Source organism: Bombus affinis, chromosome 11 (assembly GCF_024516045.1).
Source record: "Bombus affinis isolate iyBomAffi1 chromosome 11, iyBomAffi1.2, whole genome shotgun sequence".
NCBI lineage: Eukaryota > Metazoa > Arthropoda > Insecta > Hymenoptera > Apidae > Bombus > Bombus affinis.
Genome location: NC_066354.1, coordinates 293,389 through 318,041, shown reverse-complemented (window position 1 = coordinate 318,041; position 24,653 = coordinate 293,389). Strand labels below are relative to the sequence as shown.

At 36.4% G+C, this 24,653-nt stretch overlaps 1 protein-coding gene across 5 annotated transcripts; it reads right to left on the bottom strand.

The window, feature by feature from the left end:
* Positions 1–86: 86 nt before the first annotated feature.
* On the bottom strand, positions 87–20,914 carry LOC126922067 (cyclin-dependent kinase-like 4). Of its 5 annotated transcripts, XM_050734267.1 has the most exons (7): positions 20,771–20,914; positions 20,545–20,701; positions 15,602–15,791; positions 1,428–1,775; positions 811–1,077; positions 543–701; positions 87–362 (listed from the first exon to the last, which is right to left on the bottom strand). In XM_050734267.1, the coding sequence occupies exons 2-7, from the start codon at positions 20,610–20,612 to the stop codon at positions 213–215; spliced, it is 1,182 nt and encodes a 393-aa protein (XP_050590224.1). In that variant the 5' UTR covers positions 20,613–20,701; positions 20,771–20,914; the 3' UTR covers positions 87–212. The 5 variants fall into 5 exon arrangements, with proteins under 5 accessions (XP_050590224.1, XP_050590227.1, XP_050590223.1 ...); XM_050734270.1 differs by lacking the exon at positions 15,602–15,791 and adding an exon at positions 18,746–18,833 and having other exon boundaries at positions 20,545–20,901; XM_050734266.1 differs by having other exon boundaries at positions 20,545–20,895.
* Between the last annotated feature and the right edge of the window lie 3,739 nt (positions 20,915–24,653).

Below are 24,653 nucleotides of genomic sequence, written 5' to 3'. Positions count from 1 at the left end.
ATATAGATACAATATATATATATAATATATGATATTGAAATCATATTAGTTATACAAAATCTCTTCAGAAGTTATAAACACAAACGTGCAAAACAAAAATAAAATTTATCAACAATCATTAATTGATATAATGAAAATCTATAAAGTTTAAATAAATAGACAAATAAATATATATGTATACGTGTATAATTATAATACAATCACAGAGGAGCTTAATTACAGCCTTTAATCATAGGCAGATGATCGAAATCCTGCTGCTGATGATGCATGGAGGAGCTTCTCGGCCGATTTTCATTTTGACTATGTACCGAAGCACCAGGCTTGGGAAGTTGGGGTAATACCATTTGACTGTAATTACTATTCTAAAATACAATAGATATATAATAGGTAAGGGTATTTTTGTTACTTATTTTGTATGCAATATATTATCTTGTTGTATATTTTAGTATTTGATATAAATTTTGTAGTAAGAAAAATGTCATGTATCTTTTCTATCTGGCTCATTATTCATTGTATTCTTGCTATTATAAAATTGTACATACTCGTGATCGATCTCGATATTTTTTAAGCTTATCGAATTCCTCCATTTCAACTTCGGGCATTTTGAAATGAAAATTCTCAAAATAAGAATGTTGTAGAAGTTGTTCACAAGACCATCTTTCGTCAGGATCTTTGTTCAAACACTTCTTAAGAAAGTCAAGCTGTTAGATGAAATGAATGGAATCAATTAAATCTTCCTATGATCAATTTACTAAAAATTTTTTATTTAAACCGTTTATTTAAGATAAAGAAAGCAATGTAAAAATTCACCTGTAGAATTGTATTGCCTCTATTAGGTAGAACAGTTTCGAGGGGCGTGAGGGTTTGAGGAGTCGGTAAAGTGATACCAGCGAAAAATTCATTTTGCTGAAAAATAGCTATGTGTCTCGGTAATAAGTCACCAATAGTCCTTCGAATTAAATACAATTGATCCACGTCTGATTTTCCTGGCCATAACGCTTCTCCACGTATTAATTCTGCGAAAACACAACCAATTGCCCACACATCGACTGGTGTACTATATTGAGTATCTCCTACCTGTTGAAGAACACGTTCTCTTAGTAATTAAAAATAATTTAATTATTATAATAAGTCAATAAAATCTAGAAGTACGAAAAAGATCCAAGCAGAATACGAATAAATATTATTAGTGAATTAATTAATAAAATACATTATTTAAACGAATCAAAAAAATATATAATTTTTTTATTAGTATACTGAATTAATATCTATATTAATTTTATTTTTTGTTTTAACCAATTTGTCGTTAATGTCATGCACAAGATTTCAACGGTTAGAGATAATGAATTATTAATAACAAGTACGTATAGAATGGAATCTTAAAAAATTAATGGAAAGAAATGATTATATTATGTAAAAAAAATTACCAGCAGTTCAGGCGCTCTGTACCATCTAGTTGCGACGTATTCTGTGTAATTTTCACCAGGACTGAGCATTCGTGCGAAACCAAAATCGCACAATTTCACTACGCCATCGGCTGTAATTAAAATATTTTCCGGTTTTACATCCCTGTGAACGCAACCTAGTCGATGACAATACGCGATGCCCTGCAGAATTTGCCATGTAAGCTGCTTCGTAGTGATTTCTGGACAACCGCTCGGATATCTCTCCATCTCGTTTAGTAGCGTGTACTCGCAGTATTCGAAGACTAGGTGCAATTTCCGTTTCCGTCTGAAGACCTCCAGAAGATTGACTAAATTCGGATGTTTCAGATTCTAGAAATCAAATTACCTTTATAATCAGAACGTTTTTTAAATATACTGCATGTAATACAATGAGTTTGGGAAACTCAAGGATTAAACAATCAACAGTTCAACTTTTTTTGGTACAACAGTGTGAAAGTGACATATAAAAGAAAGTTTAAGATTGATACATTATGAATTACAGTAATTATTATACTATATCGTAAGGTAAAACTACGCGAGTTAAGTATAAGATCGTTACTCAAGCGTTATGTTGATTTGAAATAACAGAAGTCGCGTAGGATATTCTTCGACGTTCGTCCGTGTTGATTGTATAAAGAATTTTTTTTTTTTTATTTATTTATTGAAATTCACAATTTGTCCAATTTGAACATTTGGTAGAATTTTTTAACAGTTATATTAACATGTTGGTGGCTACCCCCGGCGGGGTACCATCCTCGCGATTGCTAGGTTATATCCTTTATGAGGTCTGCTGGGTGCTTCCTTTTTAGCCTTCTGTCTATGTTTATGGTATTGAACGTTTCCGCAGCCAGCCGGTTTGAGTGTGTTGCTATTCTTGATTTGTATTTTTCTGAGTATCTGCTAATTTCTTCCTTGACCGTTGGGATTCCCAGGTCCCTCCGGATGTCATCATTTCTAACGTACCATGGTGCGTTTACTATTGTTCTAAGGATTTTAGCTTGTATTATCTCTATTTTGTTTATATGGCTCATTGTTGCTGTCCCCCATAGTGGTATTCCGTACGTCCAGATTGGTTTTATGATCGTTTTAATTATTTTTAATTTATTTTCTATGCTTAATTTGGATTTTCGGCTTGTTAGCCAATGCATTTGTCTCCTTGTTTTCTGTATTTTTTCTACTATTGATTTGGTATGTAGTTTCCATGTGAGTTGTGTATCTAAGTGGAGTCCTAGATATTTGACATGCTTTGTTTGTGTTATATGCGTGCCGTTCAGAAGGATGTTTGGTGGTATCTTTCTTCGTAGCGTGAATGTAATATGGTTGCATTTATTGGGGTTTGCTTTTATTTGTTTTTCTTGTAGCCACTTTTCTATTTTTGTGATATGTTCTTGTAATATTTTGACTGCCGTTTCTGGGTTAGTATGCCTGACTAGTTAGCTGTGTCGTCCGCGAATGTCAGTACTGTGCTATTGGTAGTTGTTGGTATATTCGCCGTGCATAATGTGTATAGTATTGGGCCTAAGACGCTTCCTTGTGGTACCCCTGCCTTGATGTCTTTAACTTCAGAATGTGTGTCCTTGATTTTTATTACGAATGTTCTGCTGCTTAGGTAGGATTTTATTAATTGGTGTATTTGCTCCGGGAATTGTTTCCTAATTGTTTGTAGTAGACTTTCATGGTTAATTTTATCAAATGCTTTCTCTATGTCCATAAAGAGGGCTGTGCAGTATTCCTTGTTTTCTAGTGCTATTATTATTTCGTTTATAAGCCTGTGCATTTGCTCTATCGTGGAGTGTTTGTTTCTGAAAGCAAATTGGTGTTCTGATATTAGTTTTTTTTATCTCTATTATTGTTTTTATCCGGCAATATATTATTTTTTCCAGTATTTTGGAAAATACTGGAAGGAGCGATATTGGTCTGTAAGATGCACTTTGGTGTGGGTCTTTGCCTGGTTTATGTAACATTTTGATCTGTGCTAATTTCCATGGTTTTGGGAAGTATTGAATTCTTAGAATTGCATTGAATATTATTGTCATTAGTCTTATTGCTTTTGGCGGAAGGTTTTTCAAGATTTTGCCATTGATTAGGTCGATTCCTGGTGCTTTGTTGTTTTTTGTTTGATCAATTATGTTTCTAATTTCTTGTGCTGTTGTTTTAGGTATGGTGTATTCCTTGTCGGTTGTGATAATAGTGGTTTGCGCATCCTCCTCCGTACGACTTTTGAGGTTGCTGTTGTTGATAATGTGTGGTGTGAATGTGTTGCAGAGGTGGTTGGAGAATTCTTCAGCTTGTTCTTCGTTGCTTCTTACCCATGTGTTATCTGCTTTTCTGATTGCTGGGACGGGTATTATTGGCTTCTTTATTTTTTTTGTGGCTTTCCATAGTGAGTAGTTGGTGTTCTCGTGTGTAGAGACTGTCCCTATGAACTTTGCGAATTCGTTATTGTTGTACTCCTTTATTTTGTTTTTTATTTCCTTTGCAAGTTTGTTTAGGTGTTTTTTGTTTTCTCGAGTTCTGTGTTTTTGCCATTTTGCTTTCGCTTTTCTTTTTTCTCTAATTTTGTCGAGTATTTCTTGCGGAATTGTTATTGTTTGGCTGCTGACTGATTCGGGTGTAGTGGTTGTCCTTGCTGCTTCTTGAATAGTTGCTGTCAATGTTGCTACTGCCTGTTCTATGTGTTCAGGAGTTTTCAATGGGATGTTGCAGTTTATTTTGCTTTCTATTATTTCTTTGAAAGTTCGCCATTTGGTGGATTTATTGCATAGTGTTACTGGTTTGCTATAAAGTATTGGTTTGTTTCTGTATTCAATTATTATGGGTGTATGATCGGAGCTAAACTCGAGGTTGGGTGTTATTTTTAGTTTATTTGTGTTTAGTCCCCTTGTAACTGCAAAGTCCAGAAGATCTGGTTTTTTGTTCAGGTCAGTCGGCCAATATGTCGGTGTTCCTGTGGATAATATATTGAGGTTATTATTTCTAATGTATTTTTCCAGTGTTCTGCCTCGAGGTGTAGTGTTTCTTGATCCCCATAGCGTGTGCTTTGAGTTGTAGTCTCCCGCTGTTATGTACTTGTCCCCTAGGTGCTGGAAGTATTCTTCCCACATTTGTGATGCTATTTTGTGTCGCGGAGGCACATATACTGCTGACAACTGGAAGTAGTTGCTGCTAGTTTCAACTGTAACGGTGGTTGCTTGTAAATATTCCTTATTAACTTGGCTGTGTAGATAATGTTTGATATCGTTTCTGGCTATCACTGCTGTCCCTCCGTGAGCTTTTCCTTAGGGGTGTTTGGTATCATATATGGTGTAGTATGGTATTTTCATGTAACTTTTTGTAGTGAAGTGTGTTTCTCAGACAAGTAGTATGTCTATATTGTTATTGTATATGAATGTTTTAATTTCAAGGACCCGTTGTTGTAGGCCGTTTGAGTTCCAGGCTGCTATTTTTAGCGTGTCCGTTTTTATTTTTTGCTTAGCACGTTTGTAAGTAGTTGTAGCATGACTGTGATTTGTTGGGTTTGCTGTCTGAGTACTGCGTTTTGTTCGCTTATCATTCTGGTTAGCATTTCGGTGTTCTTTATGGATTGTTTGAGCAGTTCTTTGACTTCTGCAGTGTCGTTGTTACTATTGTTGTGGTATTGGTTGTCTGTGTGTGTCGATTGGTTAGTTACTTGCGCGTAGCTTAGACTACCAAAGATGTTGGTGCTGATGTGTTTAGTGTTTATTGCGTGTTCTGTATTTGGTATTGTTTCGGGTTTTGTGCTGTTCTGTTGGACTTGTATGTTAGTGTTTGTCCTGCTTCGTAGGGGCGGGAACAGTTTGCGTTGTAATTGTTTCCTAGCTTCGCAACCTTTATAACTGGCTGGGTGTTTTCCGTTGCAGTTATAGCATCTAACCTCCTCTATTTTTCCCACGGATGGGCAGTGTATCGTAAGATGATTTTTTGCGTCCAATTTTTGCTAGTTCTTCGCTTATTTTGTCGGTATTTGTTTTTGGGTGTAATCCCCTGATTACTGCTTTGTAGCTTTTGTCGGATTTGAGCTGGTAGATGTGATACGCTGCATTTTTATCCTTTAGTGATCTTGTCACTTTTCTGAATGTGTCTGGAGTGTTGGTTTGCACTTTCACCTGGTCTATTTTTATCTGTTTGATAACATAGTTATCTTTCCCTGCAGTGTTGTTTAGTAGTTCAATGAGGGGGTCAATTATTTTCGCATCTATGTATATTGGTGGTGGTTTAGGAATGCGGTTTGTCGGACTTTCCGTTGGGCCCGTTGCTGTCTCTTCTGGCAGTGCGCTGAATGAATTATGCAGTTTGATATCCTGAAGCCATTGTTTTTTTTTCCAGAGTTTCGGTTTTCCTCCCGCTTGCGAACGGGGTTATCTTGCGTTTTTTGCTGGAAGTTGCCACCGTCCAGCTTTCTTCGTGGTGTGTTGGTTCATTGTCCTCTTCGTCGGCTTGTGTTATTTCCATGTTATCGTCTTTTTTCTCTACATATGTAGAGTCTGTAACTCTATTTATAAAATATGTATCTCCTGAGTTGGTTATTTTTATTGGTGGAATCTGCATGATCTCACGTTTTGTCGATGGGCGTTTACTTTGACCCTTTCTCTTCTCTCTTGCCGCACTTTCACTGGAGCACTGTTTCGCACGTCCGTTTAGGTCGCCTGCACAGGCTGAACTGACTGTATAAGGAATGAGTGAGAATAATCCTAAGTGTCGGAATCATGAAACCGTTAGGGCCCGCTAGTCCACGATGCAGGAAGGGAGTGGGCTTCATTTATATTATCTTCAAGTGTTCGTCTTCTCGTCTTGAAAAGTTTCGCCAAAGACGATGAAGGTGTCATGTAAACTTGAGGGTTGGATGATAAAGAATAAAATAGCTGAGTCGTAACACAACTATCAATTTTGCTTTTATTAAACTTTATTATGAATTCAGCAATCACAATGGAATACACACTAAATTAACACACGTAAATCACAATTAACTCCAACAACTTTAAGTAAAACCTAGTTACACTGATACGTTAAGTACGCAACTAGTCTAAGGGTAGAAACCCGGTAAAAAGATGTCCACTATTCCAAAGATAGAGACTGAGTAATGTTTAGTGACGATGTTGTGGTGGAGGAAAGCTAGGGGTGAGTATGTCTGAGGCCACGAGATGAGCTGATTCGTTAAGGACAATTTTGGTTAGGAAAGCGAGGGCGATAGATATTGTTTTTGATTGGAGCACAAGAATCCTGGTGGACTAGGAAGGGTCTTAGCCGCCCTTGAGAGAAAGTTGCTAACGGAAAATACCGAATGTGAGAAAATTAACTTTCCCGTATCTTCTCGTAGTAAACAAAAATTTAAAGAACATTGGAAAAAGAAGATGCTTGTTTTTGGTCTGAAGGACCTTAATTATGAAAATGCCAAGATTTATTGTTGGGTCCTTGAGTCTATTGAGGGTACGTAGTAAGGATGCGTAGACATATGGATGCCATCTTGCCCTCGGTGTGTGGCCTGGTCTCTATTGTGAATTGAGATTTGGTTGATGTTACAAAGGCCCGGCGATTGTTCCCGACATTTGAGTTTCACGTTTTCTTACAATATTGATAACATTCATCTATTCTGCACTATATGTACCATATGTTATATTTAGGTACATAATTATTTAGAAACCTACCGCCATTTTTTATTTCGATGAGTTCTTAATATATTGTCGAGAACATGATTCTAAACAACTTTTTCCTATGCATATAACCGTTGCTCTGTACTAGTATCCGAGACATTCGCAAGAAGGTTTTGTTTGCTGGTGAGTGCCGAAGTGTGCAGACGTGTGTCCAGTGCCCTGTGAAGTTCACAAAACAACACGTGACGCCCATCTGTCGAAAGCGAATCCAACAAACCTAGCCAAGTGTTCGCAAACGTGCTAGTGAAAAATCCAACGCTAATAAGCTCTGATCGGAATCACAGTCTCTCGACTAGTTATTTCACATTGAATTAACTAGATCGACGATGGCCCAATCATCCCAAACGGGAGCTACAGAGCGTAGTTACAACAACGCTGCTCTTTCTCCTCCGTGGCAAAGGGGCAATACACCCCATTTTGCAAACGACCCTCTAACGAAAAAACGTAAACTCGAAGCCAGCAGGACCAATGTGAGCAAAAGGCAACCCCACCCGCTAGCCAGCCAAGTGACCACCCACAACAGGTTCGCGATACTGGAGGCTGATGTCGCTATGGACACAACCACAGAGGTAAATAAACAACTTACACAAAAAACCCCCCTCCCCCGCCAATCTTCATCGATGATGTCATTGACATCCAATCAATGACAAAGACAATCCAAAAAGAAATCAGCAAGGACGAATATAAATTGAAAATCAACAACAACAGCGTAAAAGTCCTGCCGGCCAACCCTGACGCATATAGGAAATTAACGAAGTTGTTAAAAAACCTGAATGCCAACTTCCACACTTACCAACTCAAGCAAGAAAGACCATTTCGAGTGGTGCTACGCAATATCCATCACTCAGTCGACCTAGACGAACTAAAGTTCGAACTTCAAAATCTTGGCCATGAGGTAACCAACATTAGCAACATCAAACATAGAATCTCAAAAAATCCACTATCGCTATTTTTCATAGATATAAAACAAAAAGAAAATAACAAAGAAATCTACAACGTCAACCGGCTGATGAACTCCATAGTTAAGTTCGAACCACCTCTTGTAAAGAAAGAAATAGTACAATGCAAAAGGTGCCAAAGGAACGGCCACACGCAGAAATACTGCAATCATAACTTCCGGTGCGTAAAATTTGCAGGTAGTCACCCCACTGACCAATGCACTAAATCCCCTGAAACCCCCGCGAAGTGCATCCACTGTCAAGGAGAGCATCCCGCGAACTACAAAGGATGCTCAGCCTATAAAACGCTACATAATATTAAGTAACCAAAACTAAGAACCAAGGAGATTACCATACAAGAACCAAGACCCCCAAAACTCACCACACCATCAATATCCTATGCGCAGGCAACACAAGGAAACGTAAACAACTCGAAAACCCACAGTGAACACACAGAAAATAGTACTCCCACCCCACAAAACACAGACAACTTCACCAGACTCGAAAAACTTATCGAGAAGCACACTGAGCAAATTAACAACTTGCTGTCACTACTCACACTCTTCATGGACAAATTCATACGCACAGAAGCAAAATAAAACCAATGCGAATAGCTCTATGGAACGCCAACGGTCTAGCTCAGCACAAATTTGAACTAGAACTATTCTTAAAACAACAGCAAATCGATGTAATACTCATATCCGAAACCCACTTCACCGACAAAAACTACCTCAAAATACACGGCTACAACTTCTACCATACCCAACACCCCAGTGGAAAGTGCATACAGCGGCACCGGAATCATCATCAAATCCAGCATTAAGCATTACGAGCTTCCAACATTCCAGAAAGACTATCTTCAAGGCACAAGCGTAGCAATAGAAGACTGCCATGGTACAATCACCACCTCAGCAGTATACTGCCCTTTCAGACACTCGATTGCTAATGAGAACTTCGGCAGCCTCTTTGACGCCCTGGGCAATAGATTTATAGCTGGAGGAGACTATAACGTCAAACATACCCAATGGGGCAGCAGATTTGTCACAGCAAGAGGCGAAAACCTCCTGAAAAACATAACCACCAACAATCTCAACTACCTCAATATATATAAACCTACATACTGGCCCACTGACACTAACAAAATCCCCGATTTACTCGACTTCTTCATAACCAAAAATATCTCGCCCAGATATGTCCAAATCAACTCCTCGACTGAACTCTCTTCCGACCACTCCCCCGTAATAGAAACAGTCGGTTCAGCAGTAATCGAGAACCCACCTAATGGCCTTATTCACAACCAACTCACCAACTGGCAGCTCTTTAGAGAAATCTTTAACCGCTCAACCTCTGCCTCAATCTCACTAAAGGCAAAGGCAGATATCGAAACTGCCACAGAATACTTAAACACGAGCATAATAAACGCCATCCGCTCTTCAACACCTACCAAGACTTCCATCAGTAAACACGAATACCCCCATTACATATTAAACAAAATTACAGAAAAACGAAGACTAAGAAGAGTATGGCAAACCCATAGAATACCGGACGACAAACGCAAACTAAACAACGCAACCAGGAAGTTAACCAAAATCATTAAAAAATACAAAAATGACTGTTTTCAAAAATATCTCGTCAATTTGTCCCCCACTGCCGACTCCAACTATTCTCTATGGAAAGCTTCCAGGAAACTCACGCGTCCCCCTCAAATAATCTCACCAATTCGCTGTCCACAAGGCGGATGGGTACGAAGCCTTATGGAAAAAGCCAACCTCTTCGCCAACTACCTATCCAACATTTTTAAACCTCATTCCTCCAATACCGCTCCGGAAATAACAGAATACCTGCATTCTCCCTTCCAAATGTCTCTCCCCATTAAACCTTTCACTTCTCTAGAGGTTACCGAATTAATCCATCGTCTGATCCCTAGGAAAGCACCGGGGCATGATCAAATAAGTAACAAAGCAATTAAGGAACTACCTGTAAAAGGGATTGCACTCATTTCTTCAATCTTCAACGCAATTCTTCGCCTTGAATACTATCCCAAAACCTGGAAAACGTCACAAATTACGCTCATCCCTAAACCCGGAAAACCAATACACGAAACTAGCTCCTATCGCCCAATTAGTCTTCTACCCACTTTGTCAAAACTATTCGAAAAGTTGCTAACGAATCGACTCCTTCCACTCCTAGAGGATCTGAAAACTCTTCCAGATCATCAATTCGGCTTTCGGAAGCAGCATTCCACAATAGAGCAAATCCACCGAATGACACACAATATCAGCCAAACCCACGAAAAGAAAAAATACTGCTCAGCGGTATTCCTTGATATTCAACAGGCATTCGACAAAGTATGGCACGAAGGGCTTCTTTACAAATTTAAAATGTCCTACCACACACTTACTACTCCATCCTAAAGTTCTACCTAACCAATAGGCAATTCATGGTTAAATACGTAGACGCCATTACAACTTTCCCAATAGAAGCGGGCATACCCCAAGGCAGTGTCCTCGGACCCCTTCTATTCTCCATCTACACTGCCGATTTACCAATTTCGACAGAAATAACCATAGCAACATTTGCCGACGACACAGCACTATTAGCGTCCCACGCCAACCCGATAATAGCCTCATCCACTCTCCAGCGAGGTCTCGACTCAATGGAAAAGTGGTTCCATGAATGGGTCTTCAAAATTAATGAAAAAGAATCCACACGTGTAACCTCCACGCTGCGAAAACAAACCTGTCCACAGGTCTCCATTAACAATATAACAGTTCCCAACAAGGACACAGACAGATACCTGGGCATGACTCTAGACAAGAGATTAACCTGGAAACAACATATCCTAGACAAATCTAAACAACTCAGGGACAAACTCAAAAAATTTTATTGGCTCATTGGCCGTCGCTCCAACCTAAGCACGCAGAACAAAATTACGCTCTATAAGACCGTAATAAAACCTGTCTGGACCTACGGAATCCAACTATGGGGAACAGCAAATAATTCCAACATTGAAATACTCCAACGCTTCCAATCAAAAACGCTAAGATCCCTATTAAATGCACCCTGGTATGTTACCAACGAAACAATCCACCGTGACCTCAAGATACCTACAGACAAAGATGAAATACACAAGTCCAGAAGCAGATATAACGCAAGAGTCAACAACCACCACAACCCATTAGTCACCCAACTACTAGACACGACGGACCAGATCCGCAGACTAAAAAGAAAATACCCTCTAGATTAAATCCTTAGATTCTACTAGAACCAACAATATTAAACTATTATAAGCCATGTCATTGTATCACGCCAAATGAAGTTACTGAAAATTCTCAACGAGAATTGATTGTAAGTATTCTAATAAATAAAAAAAAAAAAGAAAAAATTCGCAAGAAACAATCGGTACCGCTACCATAGTACTGTCTGTACAACTGCGTCCGTAGCAATGTATGCGTTAGCATTGGTCGATGACCGCCTCGTAGCGCGCTGTAAATTTAATTAATTACCGTTGCGAATATCTTTTCATATCGTAATATGAAGAATTTAATTAATTATTTTTCGATACTCTATATTCGATTGACAAAATCGTTTTGATTTTCGAAAAAATTTCTTACAGTATTGCATCACATGTAATTGTGAATGATTATTTATATTTGTAAAGTATGGAATAAAAATAAACATATCAATGGATAATGGATATAAACAGATTGCCAAGCGTGTCGGCCTTGTTTATGACTATATCATAGACACATTTTGTAGGGCAGAATTCATTGTAATACTGACAGTTTTTTCAGTTTTCTGCAAATATCTCGAAAATTAGAAGAGTATGACGGTAATATACAAAGGAAGAAATTGTTTAAAATTTTGATTTCTATTACATATTAAAAGATCATGTAAATCTAAGATGATGTCAGTTTCGTAAATAGTTACCTTTTTATAATATATAAGCTTTCTTTCACCACAACGATTTTGATAATTTCGATATTGATATAATATATATATATATATATATATATATATATGTCGGAGATGGAGAGACACCGGAGCCTTCCGTTGAAACCGGGGAAAAACCCCTAATATTGTAGTTTGGATTTCACCATAGCCGTAGTTAAACAATCACCGTCCTTCAGCCTGATTGTAATTGCCTGCAATCTATGAGAATGAGTTTGGGTTCGAGGTGACAACCAGTCACCGAACGTAGCCGCGGTCAAGGGACGAACGTTTTTCTAACAAAGTCATGAAAAAGTCTATAGCCCTTCATAAAAAGAAATAGTTGTAATGGCACTTGACAGTAAGCATACTAACGGTTTCTGTCTTATGGCTCGTCATAAGCAGACCCTATTCTATGGGTAGGTCGATTGCCGGTTGTCGAGACATATTCGCAAAACATCGACCCGTCATAAACCTTAAACCTTGATTAACGAAAATAGGCAAACAGTCTTTTCCGTGAAGGACACTTCCAAAGACTGACTAATTAACAACAACGGCAATTTCCCTCACTCTCTGAACGAAGACTTGTCTCAACGAATATAAAAGACCTTGTGTCGCTAGAGAGTGGAGCAGTTTTTCCTAGACAGTGTCATCGTGAGAGCTTCGAGTACGATTTCATCGACTAAGATATCATTTCGATAGAGTGCTTACTTCGCGGGCTAACTGAGAGTACCACCTAGGCGTTGCCTGCGAGTAAAGAATAAAAGAGTCCCGTGGACTGCGGATTCGTTTCGAACCTAAGGTCATTATCACTCGTGCTACAAGTGCCCAATCCTGTTAATGAGTCTGTGCTAATAAACTCTCCATCGTATCACGGCTATGGCCAACCCTAATGAAAATTCATTAAACGCTCATCTCATTAATCCTGACTTCACTCCGACATATATATATATATATATATATATATATATATATATAATATATATATTATATATATATATATATAATATATATATATATATATATATTATATATATTATATATATATATATAATATATATATATATATATATATATATAATATATATATATAAAAAAAATATATATATATATAAAGTTGTTCATAATGTTGATTTCATATAGTAAAGTTGAGCGATAGTTATATATATGTCGGGTCGTCGTTAAGATTTGAGTTAGGGTTGAGGGCGTGAAACGAATCCCTATTGGCGCTAGACGGGATCATTATGCAATAGAGGAGATATTTACTAGTGCAAATATGACTATGATGGAATTGGACAAGTAATCGGATAATTAGGTACTCGAGAAGCTAATGACAATGATCCTGGGCTCACTAACGAATCCGCGGTCAAGGGGATGACGGACTCTACTTTTCCTCAGCGTCTAAGTTGTACTCAATGTTAATGCACGAGGCAATCACTACGTATCTGAGAGTTACTTGAATCGTCTTTGAGATCGTACCGGAGAGTGGTTCTCCATCACGGTAACGCTGTCGAGGAAAACTATGATGGGTGTGCCCAAGGGCACGAAATCATCGGATTCGTGGAGAAAAGCCTTCATTCGGAAAGTGAGGGAAATTGGCGTTACTGTTAATTGGTCAATTTCCATGTTGGTGGTTAGGGAAGGGTGCTAGCCGCCCTTAAGAGAAAGTTCGAGAAGAGGAAGCGTCGTTCGTGAGAAAAATAGATTTCTCCTATTTTCTCGTAGTTGGAACGAGGACTGTTTGTCGGTTTGAAGGACTTTAGTTAAACAGATCTTAAGATTTATAGCAGGTCCTCGGGCTAGCTGAACATGTACTGTGGAGACGCGTCGACATCTGGTAATCATCTTACTCAAAGAATAGAGTCTGCGTGTGGCGAGCCACGGGACAGAAATCGTTGAAATGCTTACCGTCGTGCCCCGTCCTAAGTATTTCTTTTAAGGAGAGCTATAGGGTTACTTCATGCCTTTGTTAGACAAAACGTTCATCCCTTGACCGCGACTACGTTCGGCGACTGGTTGTCGCCTCGAGCCCGAGCTCACTATCATAAATCTCAAATAAGTACAGTCGAATCGAATGACAACAGTTTCTTAATTCGGCTATGGTGAAATCTAAATTACAATACTAGGGGTCTTCCCAAAGTTCCGAAGGGAAGGTTCCAGTATTCTTTCATCTCCGACATATATATATAACTATCGCTCAATAACTTTTTATATATATATATATAAAAAGTATATATTTATATATATATTTATATATATATATAAAAAGTTGTTCATAATGTTGATTTCATATATATATATAAATATATATATAAAAAGTTGTTCATAATGTTGATTTCATATATATATATATATATATATATATATATATATATATATATATATATATATATATAACTATCGCTCAACTTTACTTTCCGAGATATTCGCAAAAAATTTTTTGGCAGTGTAGGCACCATACACAATAAATATTACCAATAATTGTGCATTCCTAGTGATACGTTAGTATTGGCGTTAGTATTCTTATCTTTTTTTTTGTAGTTTATATAGATCTTGAATATATTAAAAAATTATGGAAATCAGAAATTTTTCGCCTTGGTATCGGGGACAGCGTTTGCGATCAAAAGTCGTGTGGTAAAGAAATCGTTAACATCACGCCCCGTATTTGCTGTACGGACGAAAGAAGATATCCTTGAGGCGAAATGTCAGAACAGAGTGGACGCTGGTTTGAATGCGCATATGTTGGAAGAGAACTCTCTGATTATTTCGATAAGGCTAGGTCATCGAGAGCAGAACACGCTAAGATATTGACCGCCACGGTATTGACCGTTGGCCACTTCTTGCAGTCGACGTCGACGGTGAATTTATATTGCTACGTTGCTGTGCAAGAGCACGAATTTTTCTTTCGCGAGCTGATCGATATTCTTAAAAAACTTTAAGAAATGTCAAACATCTATATTTTAATTAAGGCTAATAACACTTTCGAGAATTTCTCCATATTTTTTGAACGAAGTTTTCTTAATTCAAGACTAGCCACTGCGAGCTTTAGTATTTTCAGCCTGCAAGGGGTCGTTCACTTGAAGGTATGCGTATACATATGTATATACGTAAAGCGCTAGAACCATGTTAGAAGAAGAGAAAAGTAAAGAAAGACATGAGACTTATTTTCAGATAGTCTGATCCTAACCTTGTGGTATCTAACAGTTTCTTTCTTCTCCACCCTTCTTTTTTGTATACAAACTATAAACATAGGAAAGAAATTTCTTTTCAACTTGTTAAATATTGAAACTGCTGTTCTATTCTGTGATATTATACAATCTCCGTTTTCTTTTAATTTAACTTTCATTTTATCATCTCAAACACAGTATATACGTATCAGATTGATAAACAAAATATCTAAATTTTTCGTGTGGCGATAATATTTATGATAAAGATTACGATGATACAGAAATTTTAAAATAATCATGCTTGTTCTGCTATATCGCTATCATGTGACTTATGTAGTATGACTTGACAATAGATCTTGCAGTAACGATAAGTCAAACGATAGTGATTATATCGTATAGGTAACTTAAGAATTTTACACATTGCTGTATTTTCAAGCATAACGACTGACCTTAAGGAGCCTTATTTCACGCAGTGCGATTTTGCGTATAAGAGGATCATCCTCAGTTTGTTGGAACTTTTTAACAGCTACCAATTTTCCAGTTTGCCGATCTCTACACTGGAAGACTACACCGTAGCTACCCTCCCCAAGACGCGCCAGTCGTTCGTATCGGTCCATCGCCTTGCTTGGCGCGCGTGACCTATAAAAAAAATAATTTCTTTATAAGTAATAATTACAATTGGTCACGAGATACAGCCATATACGTACATAGCCTAATGAGACATCCTACTTAAATATTAATAAGGAAATAATGTTGACATTGAAAGATAAGGGTATATATATATATGTACTTGCTGATTGTACGCATATACTCTATATCATATTTCTTTATTTGTCCTTTTTTAATGTTTCACCGTTTCACAGTGTTGTGTTTCGATTATTTAATTACGTGAAATTTGAAATCTATATTTCGATGCGATCATTATTGAAAGAATTATGAAATAGCGAGAGGTTGCGAAACACCGATATTTTTTACTAATAGTTGTATATCGAAGTATGTGACATAGTTATGAGTACGATACGGATGTTATCTTCTGTAACACGCGTGTTCCCATTGAAGTGCAATGACAATCGCGATTCATGAAATACATTTCTCACATCACTTACTGGATGAACAGCATAGCACGTAGCTACATATTAACTTTTGATTTTAAAATGTATACATACACTAACGATTAGAAATGAAAATGATTCTTATGTTGTTAATTAATATTGATTATAATCTTCTTAATGTCTGAAATGAAGCAAAAGAACACTTTTGAAAAAGGTAAGTTACTTTCTTACTTTGCCATTGTATTCAAATATGGTCAAATGAGGAGCTTGAAGGATAAGTAATAAATACAAACGTATTTAATTTGGGAAAACTTCTACGATTTGGAACTTTTTATTTTAAACAATAAAATATCTTATTGTACGTAGCCGCAAAAGTTTCTAAATTTATAATAATATCTTCTAAGTAAATTATGTTTTATTTTTTGTACTTATACATATTCTTTTTGGGAACAGCTTCACTTTTCCACGGATAAATGAAGAAAATATAGTTTTGTATGCAAATGCAATTGATTCGAAATAAGTGAAAGTGTTCCCTATCTGAGTATTAAGGTATGTGCAACTTATACAATTGTCGATAGACGTGATACTAGAAATCTTTCTAACAATAGCGGATAAAACGAAAGTTTCTAGTGAATTTTGGGCTCGTACATACTTTTTATACTTGGCAAGACATGGCAAAGAGGTGAACTGTTGCGCAAAGAGCATGCTAGCACTGTAAAGGCTGCAGACCAGACTGTCTGTACTCTCGCCAATGACCAAGGGTCAAGCTCCCCTGTTTCGCTTTATTCGAATCGGAATTTAGAGCGCAGGCGCCCTTAAATCGCGTAATACAGACCAGCTTGTGTAAAAATCTCATGTCTTCCGAATATTCATATGGAAAATATGTTATTTTGTATAGTGAACAAATGTACGAACAAATTTGTTTTTTATTTAATACTCCACAATGTTTAGTCTTCGATATGTTTCTCTCATTTTTCTATTTATCTTCATATTTCTCTAATTTTACATGTGCAGTGAGTCACAGAAATATTCGTATTCTTTATAATTCTTTATAATTATTGAATTTAGATAACTAATATTTTATTAACAATAAGCACTTTGCATTATTTATCGATGGGAATATATATGTAATAATTAAGCTTTTGATCGATATATCGTTTATTGAAAAATAGCAATTTGTTATGATATAAACTCTAAACATCAAATGAAATTGTAATTGCAAGGGTACGAATACTTCTGTGACTCACTTTATGTATATATTATGAATCGCACAAACTTTTAGTGAAAATGTTTCATTTTGGATCTGATATTTTTGTTTTTGATAAAGACTGAAAGGTTATGTAGAACATGTGAGTTTCGTGAGTCTATTGGAAGCTTACCAAAGCGGCACACGCTGCCCATAGTTTGCAAATCTTAAATCGTTGACCATATCGAGACAAGTGGAAACAGTTCATCAGCATATTCGTGTCTTTTTAGCGTTACCAAAGTCAGTGATTCCGGATATTCGATAATTTAGCTATCGTTAAACAGTTAAGACAAAATTAACATTAAATCGGCAGAAAATGCATCGCTGCCATCAAAAAGGTTAATGGTGTTAATTAAAAACGTTTCAACTGCCCTGCAATGGTATGATATTGAATTGGCTAATTTCGTGAGTCATGAGAATCGAAAATCTATTAACTTCAGTTAATAAGGAACAATTTTCAGTTATCGTCCCTAGTAAGTAAGTAGATTGAAAAATGGTAAGAAATATTTGAAAGAAACCTTCTTTATCGTTATAATAAAGGAAATGATGTCAACATAAATGATGTCACACATATAGTCTGCTGAAGAATAACACAGTTAATATCGTTACTGTTCTCATCAAATAACTCGCGGGTTACCGTCGAGTAAAAAGTAATAGAATTAATTTAGATCTTTTTCCGTGTCGCGTTGCGTTAAATTCATGCAATAATTGTAAATTTTATCTGCTCAAAGAATATTTATTATTATCTAATTCTATTATTCATTATCTATTGCTACTGTAATTATAATCACAATTATAATTATTATTACATTATATTTATTATAATTATAATTATATTATTTGTTATTATTATTGTAAATCCTATGTAAAGTTCTACTTGTTACAAATGTCGGTCGTAATACGAATCCTATAACTATAACATTGATAAGAAGAAATTGATAAAACTCTTATTTTATTTTCATTAATAATTTACAGTAGCTTTCTCCATTATGTTGCAAAAATAGTTCGAATTGTTTGATAATACAATCTTTATTATTAAAGTATTATTATTAAAATTAATACGCGACACATATTCTTATGCAGAAAGTTTCAGCAATAAGAATTGCTTGATTTAGATCGTTGTAAGAAACAAAATCTTGTATCATATGAAATATATATATAATATTCTTATGCATAAAATTGCAAAAACAAAAATTTCCTAATTCATATTGTTCTGTCATTTAGAATATTCGTTATTGTGCAACGTTTATTTTACAATCTATTCATATTTATTTGAACAATTATCTTATACGTACAAAAGTCCCAGAATGGAGTTCATAGGATTTTGATGTTGAAACAGCCTGATTGTTGAACATGCCGAGCGTTACTGAACCCGCTGAAAGACTACTTTACGTTACTGTTGGCTTCTTGATTATTGATAATCGATATTAAGTTGCCATATTGTCCATGTTTAAATGACGACCATGAACCAAGATAGATTGTTTTTAGCGTAGAAACGAAGTGACGCAAATTATGCAACTTTGCATCGAGTTTAGTGGATTTAATAAGACTAGTTGGAAATAATATTTGAATAAAATAAACAGTTTAATTACAACATAGAATAATTGGAAATTTTATATATGGATTCGTCATTTTTTCCCTAGAACTCTGACAATAAGTTTAATCTAGTAAAGATTATATTATGAATGCGCTAAGAAGGGTATGAATTACACTGTGATGAAATCTTTAGTGGCATATATTGTAAGTTTATGGCAGAAAATGTAGAACAATCATATAAAATATTCATTTTTCGATTAGATTATCTTAATAGCTATAGACGCAACTATATAGATAGAACGAACTACATAGAACCCAAGAACTCATTAGATTTTGAAAAGATTTTTATTTTCCAGGAATTTTATGTTATTCTTGTATTTATGACAAGGTATTGAACGTATAAAACCAGCTAGATACACATAATACTATCCGAAAAATGGTCTAATACTACTAAAGTATTACGAAGTTTAACATTACAGAAGTAGTTTAAAATTTAATATATCTTAATATTTAATGTAATCATATCCTACAATCAACTTGTACACTATTTTTGTTATTTAATTTTTACGCCATCTTTGTATTATTATTCTTACTATCTGTAGTCGTAATATTTGACACTTTAAAGCAGTATCTTTAAAATAATGAAACTTCATCCTTTGACATTTTAACAAACTGTTCAACGAACTACAACATTGTGTAGCAATTATTGTTTTGCGCTAAGAAAATTGCTCTACTTAGGACTAGTGTCAAAATTTTGTTAATGCATCAACTGTATTTAATGGCTATTCACAACGTCTAATGTATACAATGTGTCTTACGTGTTTAAACTACATAGCAAATATCGATCGATTCAATTCAATGTCAAAGTTAAGTGTTCTGGAAAGAGTAGATCTTCAGATTCCGGTCATGATATTCTTTACTTATATTTTTCTACCATCCTTTGTTTCAAAAAACGTAAAACTACTTGTAAACAATAAATTTGCAAACAGTAAATGTGAAGTTAAGCAAAATAAATAGAAAGAAATGTTTCATTTTCAAATAAAACTAAAATTGACCATAAACTAAATAAAATAGAAAAATGTCACAAAAATACCATCATGTCATATACATATTAAAATCCGAAAAGACGTCACGAATATATTCACAGATATTCAGATTACGAAAAATAATATATTGGGTTGGCAACTAAGTGATTGCGGATTTTGTTATCATCACCTAATGACAATGTCATTAATAATACGACCACTGCTAATAATAACCAAATAAAACAACTTAGTATTTCTCATAATTCTCTAATATTATATTATATCTAACATTTTATTGTAGATAAAAATGAAAATGCTATAAATAGAAATTAAATAAAGAAAGGATTTTATTCAATTATTAACAGATTTTCTACCTGAGAAATCATCATCGTCATCGTAAAGTGATAGATTATCAGATTCAAAACTATTCCGCAGAAAAGACGAAAATTATTAATATCGTGCAAAATTTTATGGATATTAAATGTGAAAAGTTAAACAAAGGAAAGATTCGTAACAGAATAGTCAGTGTTTACCTCCTTGGTAGCAGAGGTAGTGTGCTACCTAAAAGCCAAAGCTTTCTATCTTGGAGCCATTTGTCCATGCGAAGGCTTCTCACAGAAATTTCGTCTGTTTGGTGGAATATCCAAAATGCATCGTTGTGAACCTCAGTCTGACTCTTCTTGATCGCGTCTGAGGTGTCAGCATTATCGATAAAAATACCGTGCGGTGTAGTAGTCGTATTATTAGTGACAGCAGTACCTTTCACTAGTGAATCCAACCGATTAAATGTTCGACCATTTGTTTAACTACGTCACTGAGACTGATCAATAATCCGTACGAGTTGCTAGCATTAACTGAGAACAGAATAGTCATGGCATTAAATGAGACTTCGTGTCTCTTCTGTTCTGTTGGCTTTGAAATACCAACGATCATATAAAAAGGTCTCGATGTTCATATACCGAAGCCTAGAGAAATCCGTTCAGAAAGTGAGTAGGGAAAATTCAACGTGGAAGACAAGAAGGTTCTTGTTCTGCGCATGCGTGACATAATATGAATGTCTCAGACAGAGTCACAGATACTCTACTCATCTTTATCCATCTCGCAAGAACGCTGACTTTGTTGATCTTTCATGTGAATTTCTCACGACTAGACACGATTCAATTTTCGGACGGGTTTCCCTAGCGAGTGTCGAGGTCTGTTTATATGATCGTGAAAATATCGAACTGGAAAAAGTTAGGGAGTTTCTTACGCCATCTATGATTCGCTACGGCGATTTCTATAAATTAGTACATTCAATTTAATCCTCGATAGTAATGCAGCCAATATAAATAGTATGCATATGTAGCTATAGAAACTACATTCGTTAAACTCTTGAAAGAAAGTCTGTCACCCTCCTATGAAAACTGTTGGCAGCAATAGGCTCCAACTTGATGTAAATGGATACACATTTTTATTATTTTTTGAAGTATTCTTTATTCTCTAATTATCAAAAATGCAAGAAGATATTTCACATGGAAATTGTTTTATCTAATAGGGAAACGTAATATTAGGGCGAGCTTGTAAGCCAGGGATGATGAAATCTTGCGTTTTCAGGTGTTTCAATCTCAAGATGTTTGGAACCGTTGGCATACACACCATAGAGATGAGGGCTTCACTTATGACAACCTTAAAAGTGTTGACGCTTCCTCTTTCCGTAGCCGAGAATAACGAAAGCCAGGCGTGTGTTACAGGCGTTCGAACTTCACATTTTCTTGCAGCAGAAACTAAATATCTCGAATTCTTTTTTAAAGTTTCAGTCTAGTTCTAGTAACACCTTACAATTAAGTATAGCTCCAACAAGTCAGGGCATCGTTAGTAATATTAATGGAAAGTTTTTAGTGGATAGTATTAGTAGAAATTTGGTGGAAAGTGAGAAAGAGAGTGAGTGATGATCGAGCAATTGCAGGTATTGGTTTATTCTTGGTTATTGGTTTATTATTAATTCATTTTGGAAATCTATATATCACAAAATATCATCAGCTAAACGGAGAAAAATAGCAAATCGTTGTTGTCGATAGATTAATATGCAATAGATCAATTTTTTTTAGTGTCAACCAAGTATGTTTCAAAGATAATGTGAGAAGAGCAAAATGCTCTTGCAATGCATCCGCTTTCATTAAGTCTTCGTTTTTTCGAAAATACTTGTGTTTTTCCTGTGCTCACGATATGATACCACCATATATGTTGTAAATATATAACACAATTACAGTATACTTAAAAGAAAAGGAAGAGTAAAAAAATTAATAAAAAATGTAAAAGAGTATTAAAAAATAAAGGGTATTTAAAAGTATAATCTTTTGTAAATAAACAAATTGTTACTACCAATTCGCGGAAAGACACGGTCGCGAGGAAAACGTGTCAGCGAGAGGCGTAAATTCTCGTTACGATTCGTATAATCGACGCCGCGAATTAGTCGTCCCCCTGTTTCGGTTAAGATAACAGAGGTAGTTCAATGAATTTAACACTGTATTAACAGGTTCATATAGCTTGTATATGTGCTTTTTTATATAGGTTGGGGTTGATATTCATGCTGATTCACACGGATCAATTATCACACCTTTTATTTCTGTTTCTTATACAAAACGGCTAATCACACAGGATGCATCTAAGCAATTAGCGCGTGATCGACTCCTAAGACAAAGGAGCGTCATTAGGAGTCGTACCAACTTAGCTTTCAGTAACCAGCGGTCATACCAACTTAACATTTCTTAACACTCCCCTTTCATCGCTAGTTTCTACAAGCCCCATAAGTTTGGTAAAATATGGAGTTTTAACTCTATTTAACCCTTTGGTGAGAATGTCGGCAACATTCTCAGAACTAGATACATAGATATAATCTAGTATCCCTTTTGACACGCAGTTCTTAACATAAAAGTAACGCACTTGGACATGCTTCGAACTCTCGGCAACTCTCTTCATCCTTGGGCCATGAAATAGCTCTAATGTTGTCACAGAAAATTTTGCATGGACGCGGACAATATGACGATTAACCTAACTCCCTTAACAATAAGGACATCCACACAGTCTCTCTAAATGCTTCTTGCATCGCTACGAACTCCGCTTCGCATGTGGATTGAGATATGATTGGTTGCTTCTTTGACAACCAAGATACTGCTCCACCAGCAAGTATGAAGACATACCCGCTTCTAGATTTCCTATCTATTGCACAGTCTGCAAAATCGCAATCACAAAACACCTTCAAAGATTGTCCTGTCCTTTGGTATACTAGCTTTAAGTCTTTGGTTTTTAACAGGTACCTAAAAATACCTCTCACTGCATTCCAATCAGACACCGTCGGATTCGCACATCTTTGGCTTAACTTTCCTGTTGCACACGCGACATCAGGACGGCTTACAGTGGCGACGTACATTATATGCTCCACAGCCTGTTCGTACAACTTGTTGTCTACCGGTTCGTTATCCACAATGTCAAGACCCGCCTCGCACTCCTTGGCTAGCGGTGTCGACACTCCAACCTCTTGAGTAACGTCAAACAGATCCAACATTTGACTTATCTGCACGGATTGCTCAAACACAACCGTGGTGCTGTTTGGCTTACTCAAGTGGACGGATAGAAATTGAGTATCGGTTCCTAACATCCTCACATCTAATTTCTCCTTAATTCTAATTTTAAACGCGTGAATCATAGTCTCTGTTCCAAACATAAGAATATCATCCACATACACAGCCACAATGAGATCTTTGGATGCATTCACATACATATACGGATCACTCACATATGAGTTCAGACTCATACCTCTCAAAATACAATTTATGTACTTAAACCACATTCTCCCTGCTTGCTTCAATCCATACAAACTCTTTTTGAGCTTACACACATACTGAGTCCTGTCCTTCCCTGGAGCCTTGTAGAACTCAGATTGTTCCATATATATGTCCTCATCCAAAGGACTGTTAAGATACGCACACTCCACATCAATGTGTTCGTAACACCACTCATTCTCCGCACACAGAGCAAGCAAAATCCTTAGTGTCCTACGCTTTACTATTGGACTAAAGGTCTCTGAATAATCTACTCCAGGCCTTTGCCAGAATCCTCGAGCTACAAGCCTAGCTTTATGCCTATCAGGGTCTCTTTTCATGACTAATACCCACTTACAGTCTATTACGTTTTTGTCCAAAGGTCTTTTCACTATGTCCCACACATCCTTGTTCGCTAAATTTTCTAACTCCTTCGCAATTGCATCGGTCCACTTTTGAGCATCTGGCCCCTTCAGGGCATCGTGCACATTCACAGACTCACATGAACCTTGCTTCCTACAAACTGTCGCAACACGAGCACATCTATTGCACGTCTTTGGTTTGTGCAACCTCGCTGATCTCCTAGGTACGGTTAGTACACTCACAACCTCTTGCTGATTGTTTTCATTTGTTAGGTTGTCCAGAAAGTAGTCATTGTGTCCCTCATCGTTTTCACCGTCACTTTGAGTCTCTATATCACTTGTATTACCTCCTCCTTGAAGTTCGAAGTCTTCAACGTCCCATATCGATTCGGAGAATCTCTTTTTGATGTTCCTTGCGTCCACTTTCATGCTCTTATAGGGGAATACATTTTCCTCGAAGCTGACATGTTAAGAGATTAT

Excerpts from the sequence above, each read along its gene's own strand:
- LOC126922067 (XM_050734267.1), bottom strand. The coding sequence starts at position 20,612 with ATGGACAAATGGCTCCAAGATAGAAAGCTTTGGCTTTTAGGTAGCACA. Across the intron at positions 702-810 it reads GAGGCAATACAATTCTACAG|CTTGACTTTCTTAAGAAGTG; the intron begins GTGAATTTTTAC and ends TTCATCTAACAG. Across the intron at positions 363-542 it reads AATATCGAGATCGATCACGA|AATAGTAATTACAGTCAAAT; the intron begins GTATGTACAATT and ends ATTGTATTTTAG.